Source organism: Glycine soja, chromosome 12, assembly GCF_004193775.1.
Source record: "Glycine soja cultivar W05 chromosome 12, ASM419377v2, whole genome shotgun sequence".
NCBI classification, from domain to species: Eukaryota; Viridiplantae; Streptophyta; class Magnoliopsida; order Fabales; family Fabaceae; genus Glycine; species Glycine soja.
Window position 1 is genome coordinate 33,325,597 of NC_041013.1, and position 22,488 is coordinate 33,348,084.

Genomic DNA, 22,488 nt, shown 5'->3' on the forward strand with positions numbered 1-22,488 from the left:
TTTGTCCTACTGTCAAAAGCTTCAAGGATTTCAAATTTCGCCTGACAAACAATAAATTATGTTTTATTGTTAGTAAATTATAAATTTTGGCTAATAAAGAAAATCAAAGAAGAAAACTAAAATACTTGAATATCCTCCCATATCAAATCCTTCTGAGCAACAGGGACTTCCTTCCAAGTGTCGTATGTCACGTCGACCTTATCACGAGCGACAATCCCCAAATATGTTCTTAATTTCTTCTTAAGGGGACCATCGGCCTTGCTGATCACAAGATCGACGTGGACCACTGGTCTCTCTGCCCCATGTGGTCTAGTGGCCAAGGATCATAGCCGTGTGGCTTTGTGTGTCCGCTTCAAGGTAGACGGAGACTCTAATGCTACTGCAGGAGGAGGAGGAGGAGGAAGAGGCGAGGCAGGTGGAGTAGCCATGGTTCTGTAAAGAGAAACACTTGAGTTAGTTAATATTATCAAAAAATTGAATCATATATGTAAATCAATTTACCAAAATCAAATACATAATTAGAAAATTACATTAGATGGTGTTAATTAATTCTCCTTCATCGTGATCATTACGATTAGCATGAACGTCGTCAACTTCTTCTTCTCCGACGATGTTAGGAGTCATTTGTGTGGACAAAGGACTAACATAAGTGTCCATGTATGAATCATCATCTTCTACATTAACACCAATAGTTTTCCCGTGTAGAACCACGCACCACCTTTCATCACAAGGGTCTTGCACATAAAGTACCTGTTTAGCTTGTTTTGCCATGATGAAAGGGTCATTGTGGTAAGCTAGTTTCTTTAGGTCTACCAACGTAAATCCTACATCATCGGTCTGCACACCGATGTTGCTGTCAACCCATTTACATTTGAAAACACATACAGTAAATTTGACATAGTTAAGCTCCCAAATTTCATCAATGAACCCAAAGTAAGGGATGGAAGCTGCACAGGGATTGTCATCATGCATACTTGCAAAATGTTGAGATTTAGCCCTTACGGTGACCCTGCTGTTTTGCATTGTACTTTTGTCGTCTTGTGCTTTTGTGTAAAAGGAATAGTTGTTTATGTCGTATCCTTGCCAAGTTATAACATTTTTTTAGGCCAATCTGCTAGCTTTCTTAATGTTTCTGAAGCATTTTCATCAGCAAAGATTGTATCTTTAAACCAATCAGAGAAAGTCTTGTTATGCTTTTTCAAGACCCAATTCATTGACATTTTTGGATTATTTTGTTTGACTAAAGCTTCATGCTGAAGTATGTATGGAAAAACTTTATTACTGTTGTTTAACCCATACAGGTGAGCTTGTAACAAATCTTCTACACTTGGAGTGATAACATGCAGTCCTCTTGAACCCTTACCACCCATTCTGTCGTCATGGCGAGACTCAGGAAGGCCGACAAGTTTATCCTTTTCAATGTACTCTGAACAAAATTCAATGGCTTATTCTGCAATATACCTTTCAACAATAAATACTTCTTAACGATGCAGATTCTTGGTATACCCTTTTAAGATCTTTATGTATCACTCAACCGGGTACATCAACCGCTAATAAGCAGGACCACAATATTTGATTTCTCTGACCAGATGAACAATTAAGTGAATCATGATGTCAAAGAAAGTAGGAGGAAAATACATCTCCAACTGGCACAGTATAATTGCAGCCTCATTTTCCAGGTCATCAAACTTGACAGGATCAAGGACTTTGCTACATATTACATTGAAGAAAAGAACAGGCGAGTTATGGCTAACCTGACTTTGTTAGGCACAATGTCTCGTATGGCCACGACTAACAATTGTTGCATCAACACGTGACAATCGTGAGACTTTAACTCTACCACCTTAAGCTCCTTCAACTGCACAAGACTCTTAATATTTGAACAATATCCTTGTGGGACTTTGACCCAGCGCAGACACTGACAAAAACTTATCTTCTCCTTTCTGGACAAAGTATGACAAGCTAGAGGCAAGTATATTTTTTTGCCATCAGACCTTGGATACAACTGCGATCGTATACCCATGTCAGCTAGATCTTGACGGGTCTTCAGACCATCTTTCGTCTTGCCTTGAATGTTAAGGAGTGTCCCAATGGCATTGTCACATACATTTTTCTCCACATGCATAACATCAATACAGTGTCTAACATCTAGATCAAACCAATACGGAAGATCAAAGAAAATGGACCTATTCTTCCATATGCAAGTCTTACTTTTATCCTTCTTTTTGGTCTTTCCAAATACAGTATTCAGGTGTTGAACCCGCTGGAAGACTTGCTCACCAGTCAATAGTATCGGTGCAGTTTCATGCTCTTGACTTCCATTAAATGCTTTTTTCAATCGCTTGTAAGGGTGATGAGGTTTTAGAAAATGCCGATGCCTAGTGTAGATTGTTTTTCTACCATGTTTCAGTTGTATGTAGCAAGTGTCTTCTTCACAGATGATGCATGATGACCCTTAACACTGTAACCGCTTAGATTCCCATATGCTGGAAAATCATTAATGGTACAAAAAAGCATTGCACGCATTTGAAAAGTCTCCTTGTGAAACCCATCAAACAATAAAACCCCCTCATCCCACAACTTTGTCAGGTCTTCAATCAACAGACTTAGATAAACATCAATGTCATTTCCTTGCTGTCTTGGGCCCAATATCATCATAGACAACATCATGTATTTTTGCTTCATGTACAACCAAGGAGGCAAATTGTAAATTACTAGTAGAACTGGCCATGAACTGTGTTGACTGCTTAAATTGCCATATGGATTCATTCCATCACTGGCTAGTCCAAGCCTAAGATTTCTTGCCTCTTTGCCGAAATCCAGATACAAACGATCAATCTTCTTCCACTGGGAGCAGTCAGTCGGATGATGGACCATTCCATCAGAGTTTCTCCCATTTGCATGTCAGGTAAGGTCTTTTGCATCATCTGCATTAGCAAAAAGACACTTACACCTTGGAATGATTGGAAGATACCAGAACACCTTCTCTGGAGGGCCCTTCTTTGAGTTTTCATTAGAACTGCAGTCCTCATCATCCTTCACTTTCTACCGTGATACCCCACACCTAAGGCATTTGGACATTTCTTTAAATTCATGCATGTATTGTATGCAATCATTAGGGCAAGCATGAATCTTCTGATACTCCATACCCATCGGGCACAGTATCTTCTTGGCCTGATAGTAACTTTTAGGCAACGTGTTTTCCTCTAGAAGCAGATCGTGCACTACTTGAAGTAGTGAACTAAAGCTTTTGTCACTCCACCCATATATGGCCTTGATATTAACCAGACTTAACACCGCCGACAACAACGTCAAGGAATTCTTGCACCCTGTATACAAAGGCTTCTTTGAATCACTATGTAATCCTTCTTACATAGAGGCGTGTGCTTGCTGAAAATACTCTTGTCCAAGGTCACGAATCATATCCTCCATGTGATCTCCAATTTCTACATCAAGCGGTTCAGATTGGGACCCACTCTACATGTCTATCAATTCACCATGTCATATCCATGTTGTGTAATTATTCTTAATCCCATCACACAATAAATGCTCTCGTATGTCATCTAGTATTTGTCGTCTTCCGTTCAAACAATTGATGCAAGGACAATAATATTTTCCATCTTCATCCGGTCGACTTCTTTCTGAAGCAAATTGCAAGAATTGCTCGACGCCTTCCTCATATTCTGTGCTGATGCGACTTTCATTCATCCGACTTCGATCCATCTAAGTAATAACTCTATGATACTCACAAGTTATTCGATGCATGAAAATCTCACTTTTTTATTATAGGTGTGGCCCTATCCCATTAAGGAAGACTGTCTTTTATGGTAGCTTCATACGTCAGGGTTAATTCTATTTTGTTTAATTTGACAAAATTTCGGCAGCATTTCGCATTGGTCTCCAAGTACGCGACATGACATCGGTGAAATTAATTTCCCGATAATCAAGTATGCACTCAGAGAACAACTAGAAATGCATTGTACCGAAATTTCATCAAATTAAACAAAATAATGTTAACCTTAACACATGAATCTACCATAAAAATATCAATCTTCCCAAACTATCCAAATGGATAATTCAAGATTGAATACAATGATTAATGCAAAATGTCCACAAGAATCATTGCATTCAGTCTCAAACGGGAATCTAAGGTTCTCTCATCATGAACACAATTTGTATATCATATATCATTTGTCTTTAATGGTAGTGAACAAGTAATAAAAACATTAATTGGTAACAAACATTTGTACCTGTGATGATGAGCAACACGGTCCAAAATGAAAGCAAGAATCCAATAAATAACTCAATCACCACCTAAATCAATCATCATTCTGAAAAATAGATATAAATATGTGACAATGAGTAAGCTATACAAATTGACTAAATACCAAGTGTTACTATCCTCTAATCTACTAAATCTAGTGTTTCTTGGAGCAGTATGATTAGGAGCTATGATACAAATGGCTTGAATTGTACTTGACTGGGATAACTAGTTAGTGATTAGGAGCTATGATATAGATTGGCCCTCAAAGAGCCCAATTTGATTCCATGCAAAAAGAATCTAGCTAGTTTTTCTCTATCTTATGTGACTGGGGCTGCACTTTGATTTATTATTGGCATATATGTTTGTTTTCCCTTCACGGGTAGCTTCTGCTTGAGTTATAGCATAAGATAAATGTTATAGCATCGATATATGTTAGAGCATGGTGATATAGAGTTATGCATAGGATATAAGGTAGCGATAATAAGGTAGCTTCAATATATGTTAGAGCATGGTGATATACAGTTAGCTGCTTGTTTTCTGCCATTTATTTATTGTAATATCACTAAATATAAGGTAGCCTAATTCATAGGACTACCATATCTTAGTCAAGGTGCTACAACCCACAAGTGGGGTTAATGTCAGGAAATTACAATATTTTATCCATCTTTCATATGTTGATTATATAAAATGCAGAATTCTAAACATGAAGTAACTTGTTCAGTGGCAGTAGTCATTTTGCTAGTCTGGAACTATAAAATATAAATTAGATATCCTAAAGCTTCTTAGTATTCAATGGGGCTTACCATGTAGCTATTGTTTCTCACTTCTCAGCTTTCATGTTTAGTTATGTATTACTTGAGTAATTGTTTTGTAAAGAATTTAGTCCAAATACAGAAAATTATACATGTTATAACTTATATGTTAAGGCAGATAGGAGTTGCTCTTGGAATAGAAGTTGATGACAAAATGTCACAGCACGAGTGTTATGAATATTTTGGTCCAGATTATACCCTTCATGTTTCCCCAAGTAACATGGAAAACAAGAATTCCCATCATTTACTTGAAGAAATTAGATCTAAAGTACGTGAAAATCTTTCCAAGCTGCAGCATGCTCCTAGTGTCCAATTTCAGGAAAGGCCTCCTGATTCTGATCTTGGAGAGGTAAACCTCTACTTCCTTATATTTTACTTTATAGGAGTATATTTGTTTGATAGATTTTTTTTCCTTTCTTAGCTTCTATGTATAAGATTAACTACAGTTAATTGTACTAGTATAGTTAACTAACTAGAGTCAATTGACAGAGTTAGTTGTACTACTATAGTTCATGAGGCTTTTTATTGTCATCATAGGCACAATGATGGCTATGTTCCTACTCAGCCTATTGATCATACCAGCCAGTATCCTAATCAAAATCAGTCTCAGACCTCTGCTAATCCCAATCAAAATAGTACCAAAGTCAGAGTCAGAACCCTAATTACTATCAGACATAGCTGTCTGAATTCTATTTGGTCTAATCTTAGGTCTCTAAAGAGGTTCTTCTTAAAGGGATGGTAGGTTTTGATGGCCTCTATAAATTCCTTGATTTGCTTTAGTAAGCTAAACAACAACTCAATCCCTCTTTCACTATCAATACCATTTCTTCTGCTGGCTCAGAACCTGTGCCAAGTGCTTATTCTCCATATTTTGTTTCAACTAGTGTAAATAGAATCAGTCCTAATGTGTCACATGTCAATACTCTTTCTAATAGTGATCTTTCTTTTGCCACTTGGCATTCCAGATTATGTCACCCTAGTGGTGATACTATGAAACTTGTATCCAAGTTGTGTAATATACCCATTATAAATGAAACATGTTCTGATTTTTTCTCTCACTGTTGCATTGGTTTAGTTGGCTTTATTTGTTAAAAAGTAAATCTGAGACTCATAATTTGTTCAAATAGTTTCACACTTTAGTTAAAACTCAATTCAATTTACCTATAAAAGCTTTTGAGTCTGATTGTGTATGTGTGTGTTGGGGGGGGGGGGGGGGGTTAGTATAGGCCCTTCATTATTGCATAACTTGGTGTGCAACATAGATTGATCTATCCCCACACCCATCATCATAATGGTTGGACTTGGACTTCTCTTTATTTGGTGGGATGTCCAGCAATTAGAGCTGCTAATATAGACACAACAACAGTTGGAGCAACCTATGTTGCAGGATTAGCTATTGGGATTTAGAAAGAAGATTATCTTTTCAATACTGAGGACAAGTTGAGACATGGATAAAAGACATTTATCTACTCCTCCATGGATAGATTAACATCATTATATTTTAGTTAATTCCAGTGAACTTGATGCAATCCTACCCCGCAAGGGCATTGGATAGAAGACTCCAAGTAGATTGGGCTAGAGATGCAAGAAAAGGCCCTAAGGTTCTCATGAGCCTTAGGGCAGATTTCGGACCTATGGGCTAAGTATGAGTCCACTTATCTTTGTACATATTAGATTAAGGTTTCAATATTTTTGGGCCTTGTATTTAGGGCTTCATAATGTAGGTAAGGTACCCTAGAAATGTAGGATTTTTCAGCCCTTGTATTTTAGGGCACCTAGACTAGTTTTATATTATGGGTAGTTTTGTAATTTCACATGCATTAAGTGAATATTTGATGTGTGTGTTGGAAAATAAATTTAATTGAATTGGGAGAATCCCAATCCAATTAAATTTTAGAAGGGGAGGTGAGCATTTTCTTGCTACACCCCATTGTCACATCATATAGTCACACTTTGTGCATGTTCTTCATGCTTTACATGCCTCATGCCACCTAAGCATACTTATTGGAGAATCTTGGACTTGATCTTGAATTAGTGGGCTGAACCATAGCTAAAATTCACTAATCATAATTAGTGAAATTTTGGCTTCACAAATTCAAGTGAAATTTGAATAGAAATTCAAATTTCCCTCCAATTTTGTGTGACACTTAGGCTATAAATAGAGGCATTGTGTGTGCATTTTTTTCAACTTTGATGATTTGAAAATTAAACTTCAGATTTCAGAGCTCTTTTAGAGCACAAAATTTTGTGCTCTTCTCTTCCTCTCCCTTCATTCATCTCCTTCTTCCTCTGAGCTCTTATCCATGGCCTCCTATGGTGGTGAGCTTCTTCTAGACTTATCTTCTCCTATGATGCAATCCTACCCCGCAAGGGCATTGGATAGAAAACTCCAAGTAGATTGGGCCAGAGATGCAAGAGAAGGCCCTAGGGTTCTTATGAGCCTTAGGGTAGATTTCGGGCCCATGGGCTAAGTACGAGCCCACTTATCTTTGTAAATATTAGATTAAGGTTTCATTATTTTTGGGCCTTGTATTTAGGGCTCCATAATGTAGGTAGGGTACCCTAGAAATATAGGATTTTTCAGCCCTTGTATTTTAGGGCACCTAGACTAGTTTTTGTATTAGGGGTAGTTTTGTAATTTTACATGCACTAAGTGGATATTTGATGTGTGTGGTTGGAAATAAATTTAATTGAATTGGTAGAAGCCCAATCCAATTAAATTTTAGAGGGGGAGGTGAGCATTTGCTTACTACACCCCATTGCCACATCATATAGTCACACTTTGTGCATGTCCTTCATGCTTTTCATGCCTCATGACACCTAAGCACACTTAGTGGAGAATCTTGGAATTGATCTTGGATTAGTGGGCTGAACCATAACTAAAATTCACTAATCATAATTAGTGAAATTTTGGCTCCACAAATTCAATTTCAAATTCAAGTGAAATTTGAATTTCCCTCCAATTTTGTGTGACACTTAGGCTATAAATAGAGGTCATGTGTGTGCATTTTTTTCAACTTTGATGATTTGAATATTAAACTTCAGATTTCAAAGCTCATTTAGAGCACAAAATTTCGTGCTCTTCTCTCCCTCTCCCTTCATTCATCTCCTTCTTCCTCCAAGCTCTTATCCATGGCCTCCTATGGTGGTGAGCTTCTTCTAGACTCATCTTCTCCTTGAAGTGGCGTCTCCTCTCTCTTTCCCTTTCTCCATTCCGCTGCCATTCATCTTCCAAGAAGCAAAGGAATCCATTGATGAAGAAGATCCTAGGCCTACAAGCTCCAATGGAGCTTGCATCATGTGGTATCAGAGCATCTTCATCTAGGTGATGTTCTTTTGCTTCCTCTATCTTTTTGTTCGGTGAATTCTCTTTAATTCCTTGTTCTTCATCTTATTCTCCATGTATATCCTCCATTGTCTTGTGGTTTGGTGCTGTTTAGAGTAGATTAAAAAAAAAATAAACCGATTAAATCTTAGATCTACACTTGTTCTTGCATTTCTATGGTTCAAATTTTGTAGATCTACTCTTGAATCTTGTTTTTGTGTTGATTTTAGGTTCTATCAATTTTCATTCATAATATTCTTGTTCTGAACCTTTAGATCTAAATTTTGTTCCAAAATATTGATTAGAAAAAAAAAACACAAAAATCTAAGTGTAAATCACTTAATCCATGTTGTCTTAGAGTCATGTTTAGTCATAGTAATTGTCACATTATGTTCTAAGTTTGTGTTGAATTTTATTTTGTTGATTGAATTCTAGATACATTTGTTCATGTATTCTTGTCATTATTAGCCTATCTTTTGAATTTTGAGTCTAATTCATGCATGTTATTTAGTTCATAACATGTTCTAAATCAATTCCTAGAAGTAGTCTTGTTCTTGAACTTTTTTTTTTGCTTTCTAAGTTTCCTACATGATGCCTATGATGAAGTTGAGTTGTGGTGCTGAGTTGTGGCTGGATTTGTGAATCAAAATAAGTCTTAAGCTCTCTTTAATTGTGTTATTCAAGATAATTGAGCATAAGCAAACACAAATTGTAACTATCCAAGCCTTAAGCAACATAAACACTACTCTTGATTTCTAGGCTGAAATCGCTAGTGCTGGCAGCTTGAACATACGAACTTGTATAAATTACTGGGAATTGGTAACTACGTTTTTTGAGCTGAAACTTTTACTGAATTTTCTAGACATCTGGACCAAAATTATAAAAAAAGAATAAAGCGATTTGGATTAAAGAAAAAAATAATAAAAATCTCACAAGTTGGCAGAAAAATCAGTGTCCAGGAAAAAAAAAGAAAAGTGAAAGGAAAGTGTGCTTGTTGTTTTGGCTCAAAATTTGTTCTATAATTGGTGCATATTTTATACCAATCCTAGTTCTGAAATTTCAATTGAACATTATTGTGAAAACAAGTGCCAAAACTAGAGGTTTCTTGAGTCTTTTTTTTTAGAGTTTTTCTACTCTACTCTAGAGCCATTCTAGGTTTCTCTTTGAGTCCTAGCTTGCTTTTTGTGCTTTTCATTGCTTTAATTGTTGAATAATCCTTGGAAATTTGTCTTGTTAAAACTCTATTGGTTTAGCTTTCATTTCATTTTTTTTTTGTCTTTGGTTATTGCTTGTCTCTTTGTTTCCTTGCTTGTGAGTTGCCATATAGGGAATTGGAAAGGAGGATTGGTGCCATATCTTGAAGAATTTGAGTCAAGAAGCAAGGGGCCAACCACCTTAAGAGCTATTGGACTAAGAAGCACTCCAAATTGAGTGAAACACTAAAGAGAGAATAGCCACCACAATTGAGGACTTTTTTCTTTGTAATTTTGTAATTGGCAATTTGCTTTGCTTTCAAATTTTGTAACAAAAAGGCCTTTCATTGGAAGTAAGTTGGGAGCCTCCGCTAGGTCACCCTACTTCCATTTGTGTGTAATAATTTTAGGCAATTTCCCCTTAGGATAGTGAGTGTTTTGTTGGGAACCTTAAATGAGGTCATCCAAACACTCTTAGGATCCGCCTAGTTTGCATTTCTTGCACTTTAATTTCTTGCTTATTTTCATAGCTTATTTCCTTTACCCTCCATTGTCAAACTGCCTAGATAGCTTGCCTTTTACTAATTAGTTTTTACCTTATCTTTCACACCTCTTTTAGTGTTTATTTTGGCTAGTTTCAACCATAGTTTATTTTACCTTTTGTTTTCAAACCCCCAACAAGAAAGAACCATAACTTAGGAACCAACATGAGTCTTCATTCTTCATCTAGTGTTAATGGTGAGGGTTCTACTCCTAAGGACCCCTTGTATAAGATATTAGATGAGTTGAGATCCCTTAAGTTGTGGAAAGAAAAACAAGAGAGAAAAGAAAAAGGTAAAAAAAGAGTGGAAGAAATAAGTCAAGATGAAAGAAAGAAAATAAGAGAGGAAGAAAGAAGAAAAATAATGAAAGAAATGAAAAGAGAAAAACATGTCTCCTATAGTAGTCATAACTCTTGCAAGAGCCTAAGTGAAGAACTTCGTGACTATTATGAAGGAAGGCATAGGTCACATCTTAGACCTCACTCCCATAGGAGAGAAAATGAAAGAAAGCCTCAAGAGGTTAACATTAAACTCCCATACTTCCATGGGAAGGACAATGTAGAGGCCAATTTAGATTGGGAAATAAGGGTAGAGCAACAACTTAAAAGGAAGTCTACTTCAAAATCTTATGGCTCTCACTCTTATCCAAAGAAAGACCAAGGTCAAGGAATCTTAGGGGTGAGACCTTCTAAGCCCAAAGATGATAAGGGGAAGACAATAGAAAAGCAACCCTTAAGGCTAGTATGCAAGAGAATACTAGCTCCATGAAGTGCTTTAAATGTCTTGGAAGAGGACACATTACTTCTCAATGCCCCACCAAGAAAACCATGATTATGAGGGGCCAAGACATTTATAGTAGCCAAGATGAGGCTACTACTTCACCTTCCTCTAGTAAAAGTGAAGAAGCAAAAGGGGAAGAATCTAGTGAAGAAATCTACCCCCAAGAAGAAGGACAACCTTTAATGGTTAAGGAGGAGTGTAAGGAGGTAAGTGTCTCCTCCAAGAGGTTAGCTAAGAAGGAAAGACATTTTGAAATAAAAACAAATATTAAAGAAATTTCCCTTCTTAGACAACCTCCACATTTTCTCCTTTGTAAAAAGACACTTGTTATCATTTCCACATCTCTTAGGCTTGAGTTTAATCCTCAAGTAAAGGAGTTGTTGGATGAGGGTTTGGTTCACAAGAGATTAAATCCTTGTGCTTTGTTGGTGCCCAAAATAGGTATTATTAGGCACCAAATCACTAAAATAGGTGGTGTGATGAATGTTTTGGGTGGTGCAACACTCTTTTGTAAAATCACTCGTGCACCCAACATCTTCATGATTTGTGTACATAGGGACTCATTAGGTAGGTTTGTTCTTATTTTTAGTTTCAATACAAACTTAGGCACTCATATGGGACACCTTAGGTTTGTCATACTTTTTGGTAGGAATAATCAACATGAAAATACAGAAAAAGGTATGTTCTATTGCTTTACTTTTCTTAATTTTTTAAATTGTGATCAAAGGGTTCCCATGAACCCTAAGAGAATAAAGGTCATTCCTGAGTGGCCCGCTCCACCAAGTGTAAGAAAAATTTGGGGCTTCCAAGACTTAACAAACTTTTACAAAAGGTTTACCCCATATTTTTCTATACTTGTAGCACCACTCATTGAGTTGGTGAGGAACCATGTTCCTTCATGGGAAGATGCCCAGGAAATGAGTTTTCAGACCTTACCTTACTTCAACATACTAAACACCACTAATACATATGTTTTTGTTCTTTTTACAGGTGTTGAGGAAAAAAGCCCAGCGTTTCAAGAACCTCGGGATTTGAGGTCAAATCCTTTTCAAGGGGGAGGGAATGATGCAATCCTACCCCGCAAGGGCATTGGATAGAAAACTCCAAGTAGATTGGGCCAGAGATGCAAGAGAAGGCCCTAGGGTTCTTATGAGCCTTAGGGTAGATTTCGGGCCCATGGGCTAAGTACGAGCCCACTTATCTTTGTAAATATTAGATTAAGGTTTCATTATTTTTGGGCCTTGTATTTAGGGCTCCATAATGTAGGTAGGGTACCCTAGAAATATAGGATTTTTCAGCCCTTGTATTTTAGGGCACCTAGACTAGTTTTTGTATTAGGGGTAGTTTTGTAATTTTACATGCACTAAGTGGATATTTGATGTGTGTGGTTGGAAATAAATTTAATTGAATTGGTAGAAGCCCAATCCAATTAAATTTTAGAGGGGGAGGTGAGCATTTGCTTACTACACCCCATTGCCACATCATATAGTCACACTTTGTGCATGTCCTTCATGCTTTTCATGCCTCATGACACCTAAGCACACTTAGTGGAGAATCTTGGAATTGATCTTGGATTAGTGGGCTGAACCATAACTAAAATTCACTAATCATAATTAGTGAAATTTTGGCTCCACAAATTCAATTTCAAATTCAAGTGAAATTTGAATTTCCCTCCAATTTTGTGTGACACTTAGGCTATAAATAGAGGTCATGTGTGTGCATTTTTTTCAACTTTGATGATTTGAATATTAAACTTCAGATTTCAAAGCTCATTTAGAGCACAAAATTTCGTGCTCTTCTCTCCCTCTCCCTTCATTCATCTCCTTCTTCCTCCAAGCTCTTATCCATGGCCTCCTATGGTGGTGAGCTTCTTCTAGACTCATCTTCTCCTTGAAGTGGCGTCTCCTCTCTCTTTCCCTTTCTCCATTCCGCTGCCATTCATCTTCCAAGAAGCAAAGGAATCCATTGATGAAGAAGATCCTAGGCCTACAAGCTCCAATGGAGCTTGCATCACTTGAAGTGGCGTATCCTTTCTCTCTCTTCCTTCTCCATTCCACTGCCATTCATCTTCCAAGAAGAAAAGGAATTCATTGATGAAGAAGATCCTAGGCCTACAAGCTCCAATGGAGCTTACATCTGAACTTGTGATCAAGTTTGGCCAGCACCATATACCACTGCTCCAGTACCACTACTGGGTAACAAAATCAGTGTCCTTTGATTATAAACAAAGCTGACAAGTATGCAAACTGCAGATAAGTAAATACACAACATCTGAATTTATGATAGCTAATTGATACAAAGGAATACCATTGTTGTAGAATTAAGATTCTACTAATAAAATAAATCCTATCTTACAACTCTCATTCAACAATCAACTATTTTCTTCACCTTCCAGGTCTTACATCAATTTGTGAGAGTTACTAAGAAGCCCACTTACCTGCAAAAATATGTTTAAGGCGCCAAGGCAAGAACCACCAAAGCTGGTTGTAGTAATCCACTTCTCACAAGCAGTTACGGGCAATTTCCACTAGGTAGTTCTTGAGTAGAATATTAGATAATTCTATGATAACAAATTCAATTCTATTACAATGCATTAGTATAAATATGTAAAGAAGTCAGCAGTATGAACAAATATTAGATACTACTCTTACTATTAAATTGAATAGCATCTTAATTCTGTTAGTACAAATATTGGATACTCCTCTTACTTTTTGTAGCATGGTTGTGGTTCTCTCTAGGTTCTTATCAAAGATAAGTCCTCCTAAAACGTTTATTGATCTATAGTTTATAATCGAAACCCAACCATAAAAGGCCAATTACCTCTGCAAACCTATTTCCTTTCTTTCTAAAATAACTAACTAATTAGTTATTCCAATGGATTATCTAACAATACTCCCCTATAAACATTCACCTTGTTCCCAAGTCGAACAACTTTTGGCAGCTGATATAAAGTGATGGAAGCTTGCTTGTGGAGCTTCTATGGAGGCTGGATCTTTGAGCTTTAATGAGGTCCTTTAGTGGTGATTTTCCACCATGGAGATGCAGCGGAAGACAAAGGAGAAAAGGTAAGAGGCGGCGCCATCCACTAGGGAATAAGACATGGAAGAAGGAGCTTCGCCACCAAGATGAGCCTTGGATAAGAAGCTTGGAGAGGATGCTTCAATGGAGGAAAAGAAAGAGGGAGAGAAAGAGAGAGGGGGGAGCACGAAATTGAAGGAAGAAAAAGGGAGTGAAGTTGAACTTTGAGTTGTGTCTCACAAGACTCTCATTCATCAAAGCTACAACAAGTGTTACACATGCTTCTATTTATAGACTAGGTAGCTTCCTTGAGAAGCTTTCTTGAGAAAACTTCCTTGAGAAGCTTCTTTGAGAAAACTTTCTTGAGAAGCTAGAGGTTAGCTACACACACCCCTCTCATAACTAAGCTCACCTCCTTGAGAAACTTCCTTAAGAATATTCCTAATGAAGCTATAGCTTAGTTACACATACCTCTCTAATAGCTAAACTCACCTCCTTGAGATGAGAAGCAAGAGCTTAGCTATAGACACCCTATAATAGCTAAGCTCACCCCCATGACAAAAAAACATGAAAATACAAAAAAAAGTCCTTACTACAAAGACTACTCAAAATGCCCCGAAATACAAGGCTAAAACCCTATACTACTAGAATGGCCAAAATACAAGGCCCAGACGAAGGAAAAACCTATTCTAATATTTACAAAGATAAGCGGGCTCATACTTAGCCCATGGACTCGAAATCTACCCTAAGGCTCATGAGAACCCTAGGGCCTTCCCTTGGATCTCTAGCCCAATCTACTTGGAGTCTTCTACCCAATGCCCTTACGGAGTAGGATTGCATCATTCCCTCCACCTTGGAAAGGATTTGACCTCAAATCCCGAGGTTCTTCATACTCTGGGCTCTTTCCTTCAACACCTGTAAAAAGAACAAAAACATATGTATTAGTGGTGTTCGGTATGTTGAAGTAAGGTAAGGTCTGAAAACCCATTTCCTGGGCATCTTCCCATGAAGGAACATGGTTTCTCACCAACTCAATGAGTGGTGCTACAAGTATAGAAAAATATGGGAGAAACCTTTTGTAAAGGTTTGTTAAGTCATGGAAGCCCCAAATTTTTCTTATACTTGGTGGAATGGGCCACTCAGGAATGACCTTTATTCTCTTAGGGTTCATGGGAACCCCTTGATCACTATTTGAAAAATTGAGAAAAGTAACGCAATAAAACATACCTTTTTCTGTATTTTCATATTGATTATTTCTACCAAAAAGTATGACAAACCTAAGGTGTCCCATATGAGTACCTAAGTTTGTATTGAAACTAAAAATAAGAACCTACCTAATGGGTCCCTATGTACACACACCATGAAGATGTTAGGTGTACGAGTGATTTTACAAAAGAGGGTTGCACCACTCAAAACATTCATCATACCACCTATTTTAGGGACTTGGTGCCTAATAATACCTATTTTGGGCACCAACAAAGCACAAGGATTTAAGCTCATGCGAACCAAACCCTCATCCAACAACTTCTTTACTTGAGGAATAAACTCAAGCCCAAGAGGTGTGGCAATGCTAGCAAGTGCCTTTTTACAAAAGAGAAAATGTGGAGGTTGTCTAAGAGGGAAAGTTTCTTTATTGTTTGTCTTTATTGTAAAATGAGTTTCCTTCTTAGCTAAACTCTTGGAGGAGACACTTACCTCCTTACACTTCTCTTTAACCACTAATTGTTGTCCTTCTTCTTGGGGGTAGGTTTCTTCACTAGATTCTTCCCCTTTTGCTTTTTCACTTTCACTAGAGGAAGGTGAAGTAGTAGCCTCATCTTGGCTACTATAAATGTCTTGGCCCCTCATAATCATGGTTTTTGTGGTGGGGCATTGAGAAGTAATGTGTCCTCTTCCAAGACATTTAAAGCACTTTATAGAGCTAGTTTTCTCTTGCATACTAGCCTTAGGGCTTGCTTTTCTATTGTCTTTCCCTTATCATTTTTGGGCTTAGAAGGTGTCACCCCTAAGATTCCTTGACCTTTGTCTTTCTTTGGATAAGAGTGAGAGCCATAAGATTTTGAAGTAGACTTCTTTTTAAGTTGTTGCTCTACCCTTATTTCCCAATCTAAGTTAGCCTCTACATTGTCCTTCCCATGGAAGTATGAGAGTTTAATGTTAGCCTCTTGAGGCTTTCTTTCCTTTTCTCTTCTATGGGAGTGAGGTCTAAGATGTGACCTATGCCTTCCTTCATAATAGTCACGAAGTTCTTCACTTAGGTTTTTGCAAGAGTTATGACTACTATAGGAGGCATGTTTTTCTCTTTTCATTTCTTTCATTATTTTTCTTCTTTCTTCCTCTCTTATTTTCTTTCTTTCATCTTGACTTATTTCTTCCACTCTATTTTTTACTTTTTCTTTTCTCTCTTGTTTTTCTTTCCCTAACTTGAGGGAACTCAACTCATCTAAGATTCTAGATAAAGGGTCTTTATGACTAGTACCCTTGCCATTAACACTAGATGAATGATGACTCATGTTGGTTCCTAAGTTGTGGTTCTTTCTTGTTGGAGGTTTGAAAACAAAAGGTAAAAGAAACTATGGTTGAAACTAGCCAAATAAACACTAAAAGAGGTGTGAAAGATAAGGTAAAAAACTAATTGGTAAAAGGAAAGCTATCTAGGCGGTTTGACAATGGAAGGTAAAGGAAATAAGCTATGAAAGTAAGCAAGAAATGTAAACTAGGCGAATCCTAAGAGTGTTTGGATTACCACATTCAAGGTTCCCAACAAAACACTCACTATCCTAAGGAAAAATTGCCTAAAATTATTACACACAAATGGAAGTTTGGTAACCTATTGGAGGCTCCCAACACACTTCCAATGAAAGGCCTTTTTGTTACAAAACTTGAAAGCAATGAAGGTAAGTAAATTGCAAATTACAAAATTACAAAACGGTCCTCAATTTTGGTGGTTGTTCTCTCTTTGGTGATTCACTCAATTTGGAGTGCTTCTTAGTCCAATAGCTCTTAAGGTGGTTGGCCCCTTGCTTCTGGACTCAAATTCTTCAAGGGATGGCACCAATCATCCTTCCAATTCCCTATATGGCAACCCACAAAGAAGGAAACAAAGAGACAAGCAATAACCAAAGACCAAAAAAAATGAAATGAAAGCTAAACCAATGGAGTTTTAACAAGACAATTTTTCAAGGATTATTCAACAATTAAAGCAATGAAAAGGACGTAGAAGCAAGCTAGGACTCAAAGAGAAAATTAGAATGGCTCTAGAGTAGAGTAAAAAAACTGGAAAAAAAGACTCAACAAACCTCTAGCTTTGGCACTTGTCTTCACACTAATTTTCAATATAAATTTCCAATTATAGAATAAATTTTGAGCCAAAACAACAAGCACACTTCCCTTTCACCTTTTTTTTCTGGATACTGATTTTCCTGCCAACTTGTGTGATTTTTCGTATTTTTTCCTTTTATCCAAATCACTTGTTTCTTTTTTTATAAATTTTTTCCAGATGTCTAGAAAATTCATTAAAAATTTCAGCTCAAAATTCGAAGTAACCAACTCTCAGTAATTTTTACAAGTTTGTATGTCCAAGCTGCCAGCACCAGCGATTTGTTTCTTTAAGCATGATATATTGATTACCTTGGGCTTACTTTCAACCTTCCTATGTATGTTGAACTCACTAGGATTGTTTACCACAGTTTTAGGAGCTCAATATTCACTTAGGATCAACATTTCAGCCAGCAATTCAATCACCAAAACTCAAATTCACAATAGACACAATCATAAGGAAACCTAAAAGTTCAAGAAAAGGTTCACAATCAAAGACTCTCTAAGAATTTTACATGAACATGTTAAGGACTAATTAACATGAAAGATTTGACTCAAATCAAATAATAGGCTAAAAGAATTTCATACACTCATGAACAAATGAGTTAGACAAGGAAACAAGAAAATAAAATTCAGCACAACATAAGAAATCTTATGTGACAAGTTTCATGACTAGACATGACTTCTATGACAAAACTACAATAGGTGAACAAGTCACTCTAGATATTTGAGGTTTTTTTCTACTTTAATATTTTTGTAAGAATTTTATGGTTTAGGTTTCAGCCACAAAAAATAACAAGACAAAACTCAAAGGAACCTAAACTCAACACAATTCATGGTTCAAGAACAAGAACAAGAAATTTGAACCATAGAAAATCAAATTAGTTTCTATAGCAAGTTTAATCGGTGGAAACTCTAAAGAATCATGTTAACAACATTTAGAACAAGACAAGTGAGGAGATACATGGAGAAAAATGAAGAAACAACAATGGAAGAGAAGGTAAAGAAAAAAAAAATTAATGGAGGTTTAAGGAGCACCTACTTGAAGCTCTTGTGCTCTGATACCACTTGATGGAAGCTTGCTTGTGGAGCTTCTATGGAGGCTGGATCTTTGAGCTTCAATGAGGTCCTTTAATGGTGATTTTCCACCATGGAGATGCAGCGGAAGACAAAGGAGAAAAGGTAAGAGGCGGCGCCATCCACTAGGGAATAAGCCATGGAAGAAGGAGCTTCGCCACCAAGATGAGCCTTGGATAAGAAGCTTGGAGAGGATGTTTCAATGGAGGAAAAGAAAGAGGGAGAGAAAGAGAGAGGGGGGAGCACGAAATTGAAGGAAGAAAAAGGGAGTGAAGTTGAACTTTGAGTTGTGTCTCACAAGACTCTCATTCATCAAAGTTACAACAAGTGTTACACATGCTTCTATTTATAGACTAGGTAGCTTCCTTGAGAAGCTTTCTTGAGAAAACTTCCTTGAGAAGCTTCTTTGAGAAAACTTCCTTGAGAAGCTAGAGCTTAGCTACACACACCCCTCTCATAACTAAGCTCACCTCCTTGAGAAACTTCCTTAAGAAGATTCCTAAAGAAGCTAGAGCTTAGCTACACATACCTCTCTAATAGCTAAGCTCACCTCCTTGAGATGAGAAACAAGAGCTTAGCTATAGACACCCTATAATAGCTAAGCTCACCCCCATGACAAAAAAACATGAAAATACAAAAAAAAAGTCCTTACTACAAAGACTACTCAAAATGCCCCGAAATACAAGGCTAAAACCCTATACTACTAGAATGGCCAAAATACAAGGCCCAGACGAAGGAAAAACCTATTCTAATATTTACAAAGATAAGCGGGCTCATACTTATCCCATGGACTCGAAATCTACCCTAAGGATCATGAGAACCCTAGGGCCTTCCCTTGGATCTCTAGCCCAATCTACTTGGAGTCTTCTACCCAATGCCCTTACGGAGTAGGATTGCATCATAAAGCCCACCTGCTGCTTGAAAATAGACTCAAGCCCTCTTGGTCAAGCATAAACAATTGGGTGTCTTCAATCTCTTCCAATGCTTTGTTTTCTATTGTATCTTTAGCCCTAAAACAGAGCAACAATGCCTCTACAAGGGTATTGAGACTCTAATCTTACTATTAAATTGAACAAATATTAAATTGAATAGCATCTGAATTTTGTTAGTACAAATATTAGATACTACTCTTACTTTTTGTTGCAATGCAGTATGAACAAATACTACAGGACATATTACAGATTTAGCAGCAGCTAGTATGGTCAGTTGTTTATGGCAGCTTGAAATAAAAAAAATTGAACTCATTTTCATCAAAGAGCAGAGCTATTGGTTTCGAAATTTCTAGGCAATGTAGTATGAACATGAACATGCATGGATAACAAAGTGGACATGTAGATAATGCTTAATGTATTGATATTTTCCACCTCTGTAACTGACAAGGTGATATAGAGTTATGCATGGGATAAATATTAGAGCATCGATATACATAAACATTATATCTAAAGTATTTTCTGAATAGAGTTATAGCATCCATGCAGTTATGCCCATGTACTAAATCCATGTAATACTACACAATTATGCTTCGTAACTCACCACTTCAAGGAGAATGAAGTCTAGGAGCTTAGCTTGTTTATTAAATCATGAGTGAAAGTATCAAGAGTGAAAGTATCATTCTTGATTAAGGAATCATATTCTACCTTCACAGCTGTTAACCATGCAGGGTCAGCAAGAGCTTGCTTAGTGGACTTCGGTTCCATTGTTATGGACTTAATGATTGGTGAATTGTGACTATAGGACTACATAGCAGAAAATAATGTGGTGCCTTTCTAGAAAAACAGGAAGTTATCAACCTAGTTGTTCTTCATCCTTGATGCGGACTAATTGCATTTTATCATCTTAGACACTAGCTATTGGAAATTACTTGTACACTAATTGCATTTCATCCAACATTTTTCAGGTCCAATCGCTTCCTAACTGCAATATTTTAACTTTGGTTAACTGAAAGTAAGTTGCTAGAAAGTATAAAAACAGGACAATGTTGAGGTGTTCAGCCAATATTGCGAATGAATGCATGTAGAATGTTTACATGGATGACTACTGACAAGCTATTTGTACTGTTGTATTTATTTGACTATAAGACACGATTCAGGATTCTTAATTACCCAAAAAATAGAAAACAAAGTCGCAAAGGGAATAAAATACCTCAACATTAAAAGGAAGGAAATTGTTCATGACCAGATCAACTTAAGAAAGAAAAAAAGTAGGTAAGCTGCTGACTGCCCATTACAATATATATGCTTAATACAGGAGAAATGTAATTTTAGTTTTGATTTCTACATTCCAAAACCTAACTAACCTCATTGTAACTGCCACATGAACCACTCCTTACTAATAGATTGAAGCAAAGAAAACCAAACAAAGAAAGTTGAACACCTATTAATTACTCACAAACTAAAACAGAAACACTAGCTACCAGGAAGGTGCATGTTAAACAACAAAAGTGAAACACATTGGTTTAAACAACGAACTCACCAACCCGTGAACCCACTAACTCACGAACCCACCAACCAGGAGCCAAGACTATGTCAAAAACCTACGAAACAACGAACTCACCAACCCGAAGTTAACATTCTATAGGGATAAATGTTAAAGCAAAATCAAGGTTTGCCCACGTACCTAAATCAAGCCAGTCATGAACGGGAACTTGTGGAGCCTGTGCGAACCCAAACATGAACCTCAATGGCAGCTTGAGTGAGGAGAACATAGTATCTGAGGGATGAGGAATAAAGGAAGAAAGAGTTTTCGTACGTAACTGATCACGCGGGGGGAAAATAGATTTTAGGGTTTTAACTTATGAATGAGACAACATCGGTTTCTTAAACAAAACCAATGTTAACTTTATAATGTTAACATCAGTTTTTTAAAAAACCGATGTTAATTGAATAAAGTTAACATCGGTTTTGAAAAAACGGATGTTAACTAGTTGATGTTAACATCGGTTTTTCCAAAACTAATGTTAACATTATAAAGTTAACATCGGTTTTTGAAAAAACCGATGTTACCATCAACTAGTTAACATCGATTTTTTCAAAATTGATATTAATTAAATCAACTTATTTACCAAAATGCCACCGCGCTTTTCTTAACATCGGTTTTTCAAAAAACCAATGTTAACCTTGCGATGTTAAATTAATGTTTTGTAGTAGTGATTGCAAATCGTATATCATTATCTTGTTTTTAGATTGTTGTCATCATCAAAAAGGGGAAGATTGTAGATCCATATGTTGTATGAAGATTTTGATGATGCTAAAAGATTAAAGCTATTCAACATTGATTCAAGTCAAGATCAAGAAATAAAGAGAAACGATTAACAATACGTCCTTTATATGTTAAAAGAATCTCTTAAAGAGGTTGCAAAGGTTTGGCCTTAAAAGTTAAGCTTTCAAAATATCTTACAAAGTTTTTTAAGTAAGTACTTCATTTTGAAAAATATGTTTTTCTCTCTGGCAATCGATTACCAGAGGTTGTTATCGATTACCAGAAGCAAGAATAGTTTTTAAATATATTTCAGAAAGATTTGAATTTGAATTTTAAAATCTATAATCGATTACCAGTCACGAAAAGTTTTGAAATTCAAACTGAAGAGTTATAACTTCTCAAAATAACTGTGTAATCGATTACTACATATCTGTAATCGATTACTAATGAGGAAATTTTGAAAATAACTCCGAAAAGACACAACTCTTCACAAGTTTTTTGAAAGGTCACCAAATGCCTATAAATATGTGGCTTGTATTCAAAATTCTTTAGAGTTTTTCAGAACATTCATTGTCCTATCCTCTCACAATAAAACTTTTGGCCAAACACTTGTAAAATCATTAAGGATTCTTATAAGTTCTTCAACTAGTATCATTCTTCTCTAAAAGAGAGAGAAATATTCTTCAGTACTTCAAAGCAAACTATTGTTAATCAAGAGACATTGAATCTCTTGATTTGTAAAGTTCTCTGAACACAATGGAAGGATATCCCTGGGTGGTTCAGAAGTTGTAAAGTGATTTACAAAGTTAGTAGAAATCTTAAGTGGATTACTTGAGGACTGGACATAGGCACAGGACGTGACCGAACCAGTATAAAACTGAGTTTGCAATTCTCTTTTTCCTAAACTCTTTTAATTTATTGCATTTTAATTTTACTTTGCATATTTAAAGAAGTTTCAAGT

General features: G+C 36.6%; 1 protein-coding gene across 1 annotated transcript in view; it reads right to left on the minus strand.

Moving 5' to 3' along the window:
• Window positions 1-309: 309 nt before the first annotated feature.
• LOC114378939 (H/ACA ribonucleoprotein complex subunit 2-like protein) overlaps window positions 310-22,488 on the minus strand; it is a 28,035-nt gene continuing 5,856 nt past the window's right edge. The window contains exon 5 of the mRNA XM_028337521.1: window positions 310-432. Coding sequence (XP_028193322.1) covers window positions 310-432 — 123 coding nt within the window. The remainder of the gene's footprint in view (window positions 433-22,488) is intronic.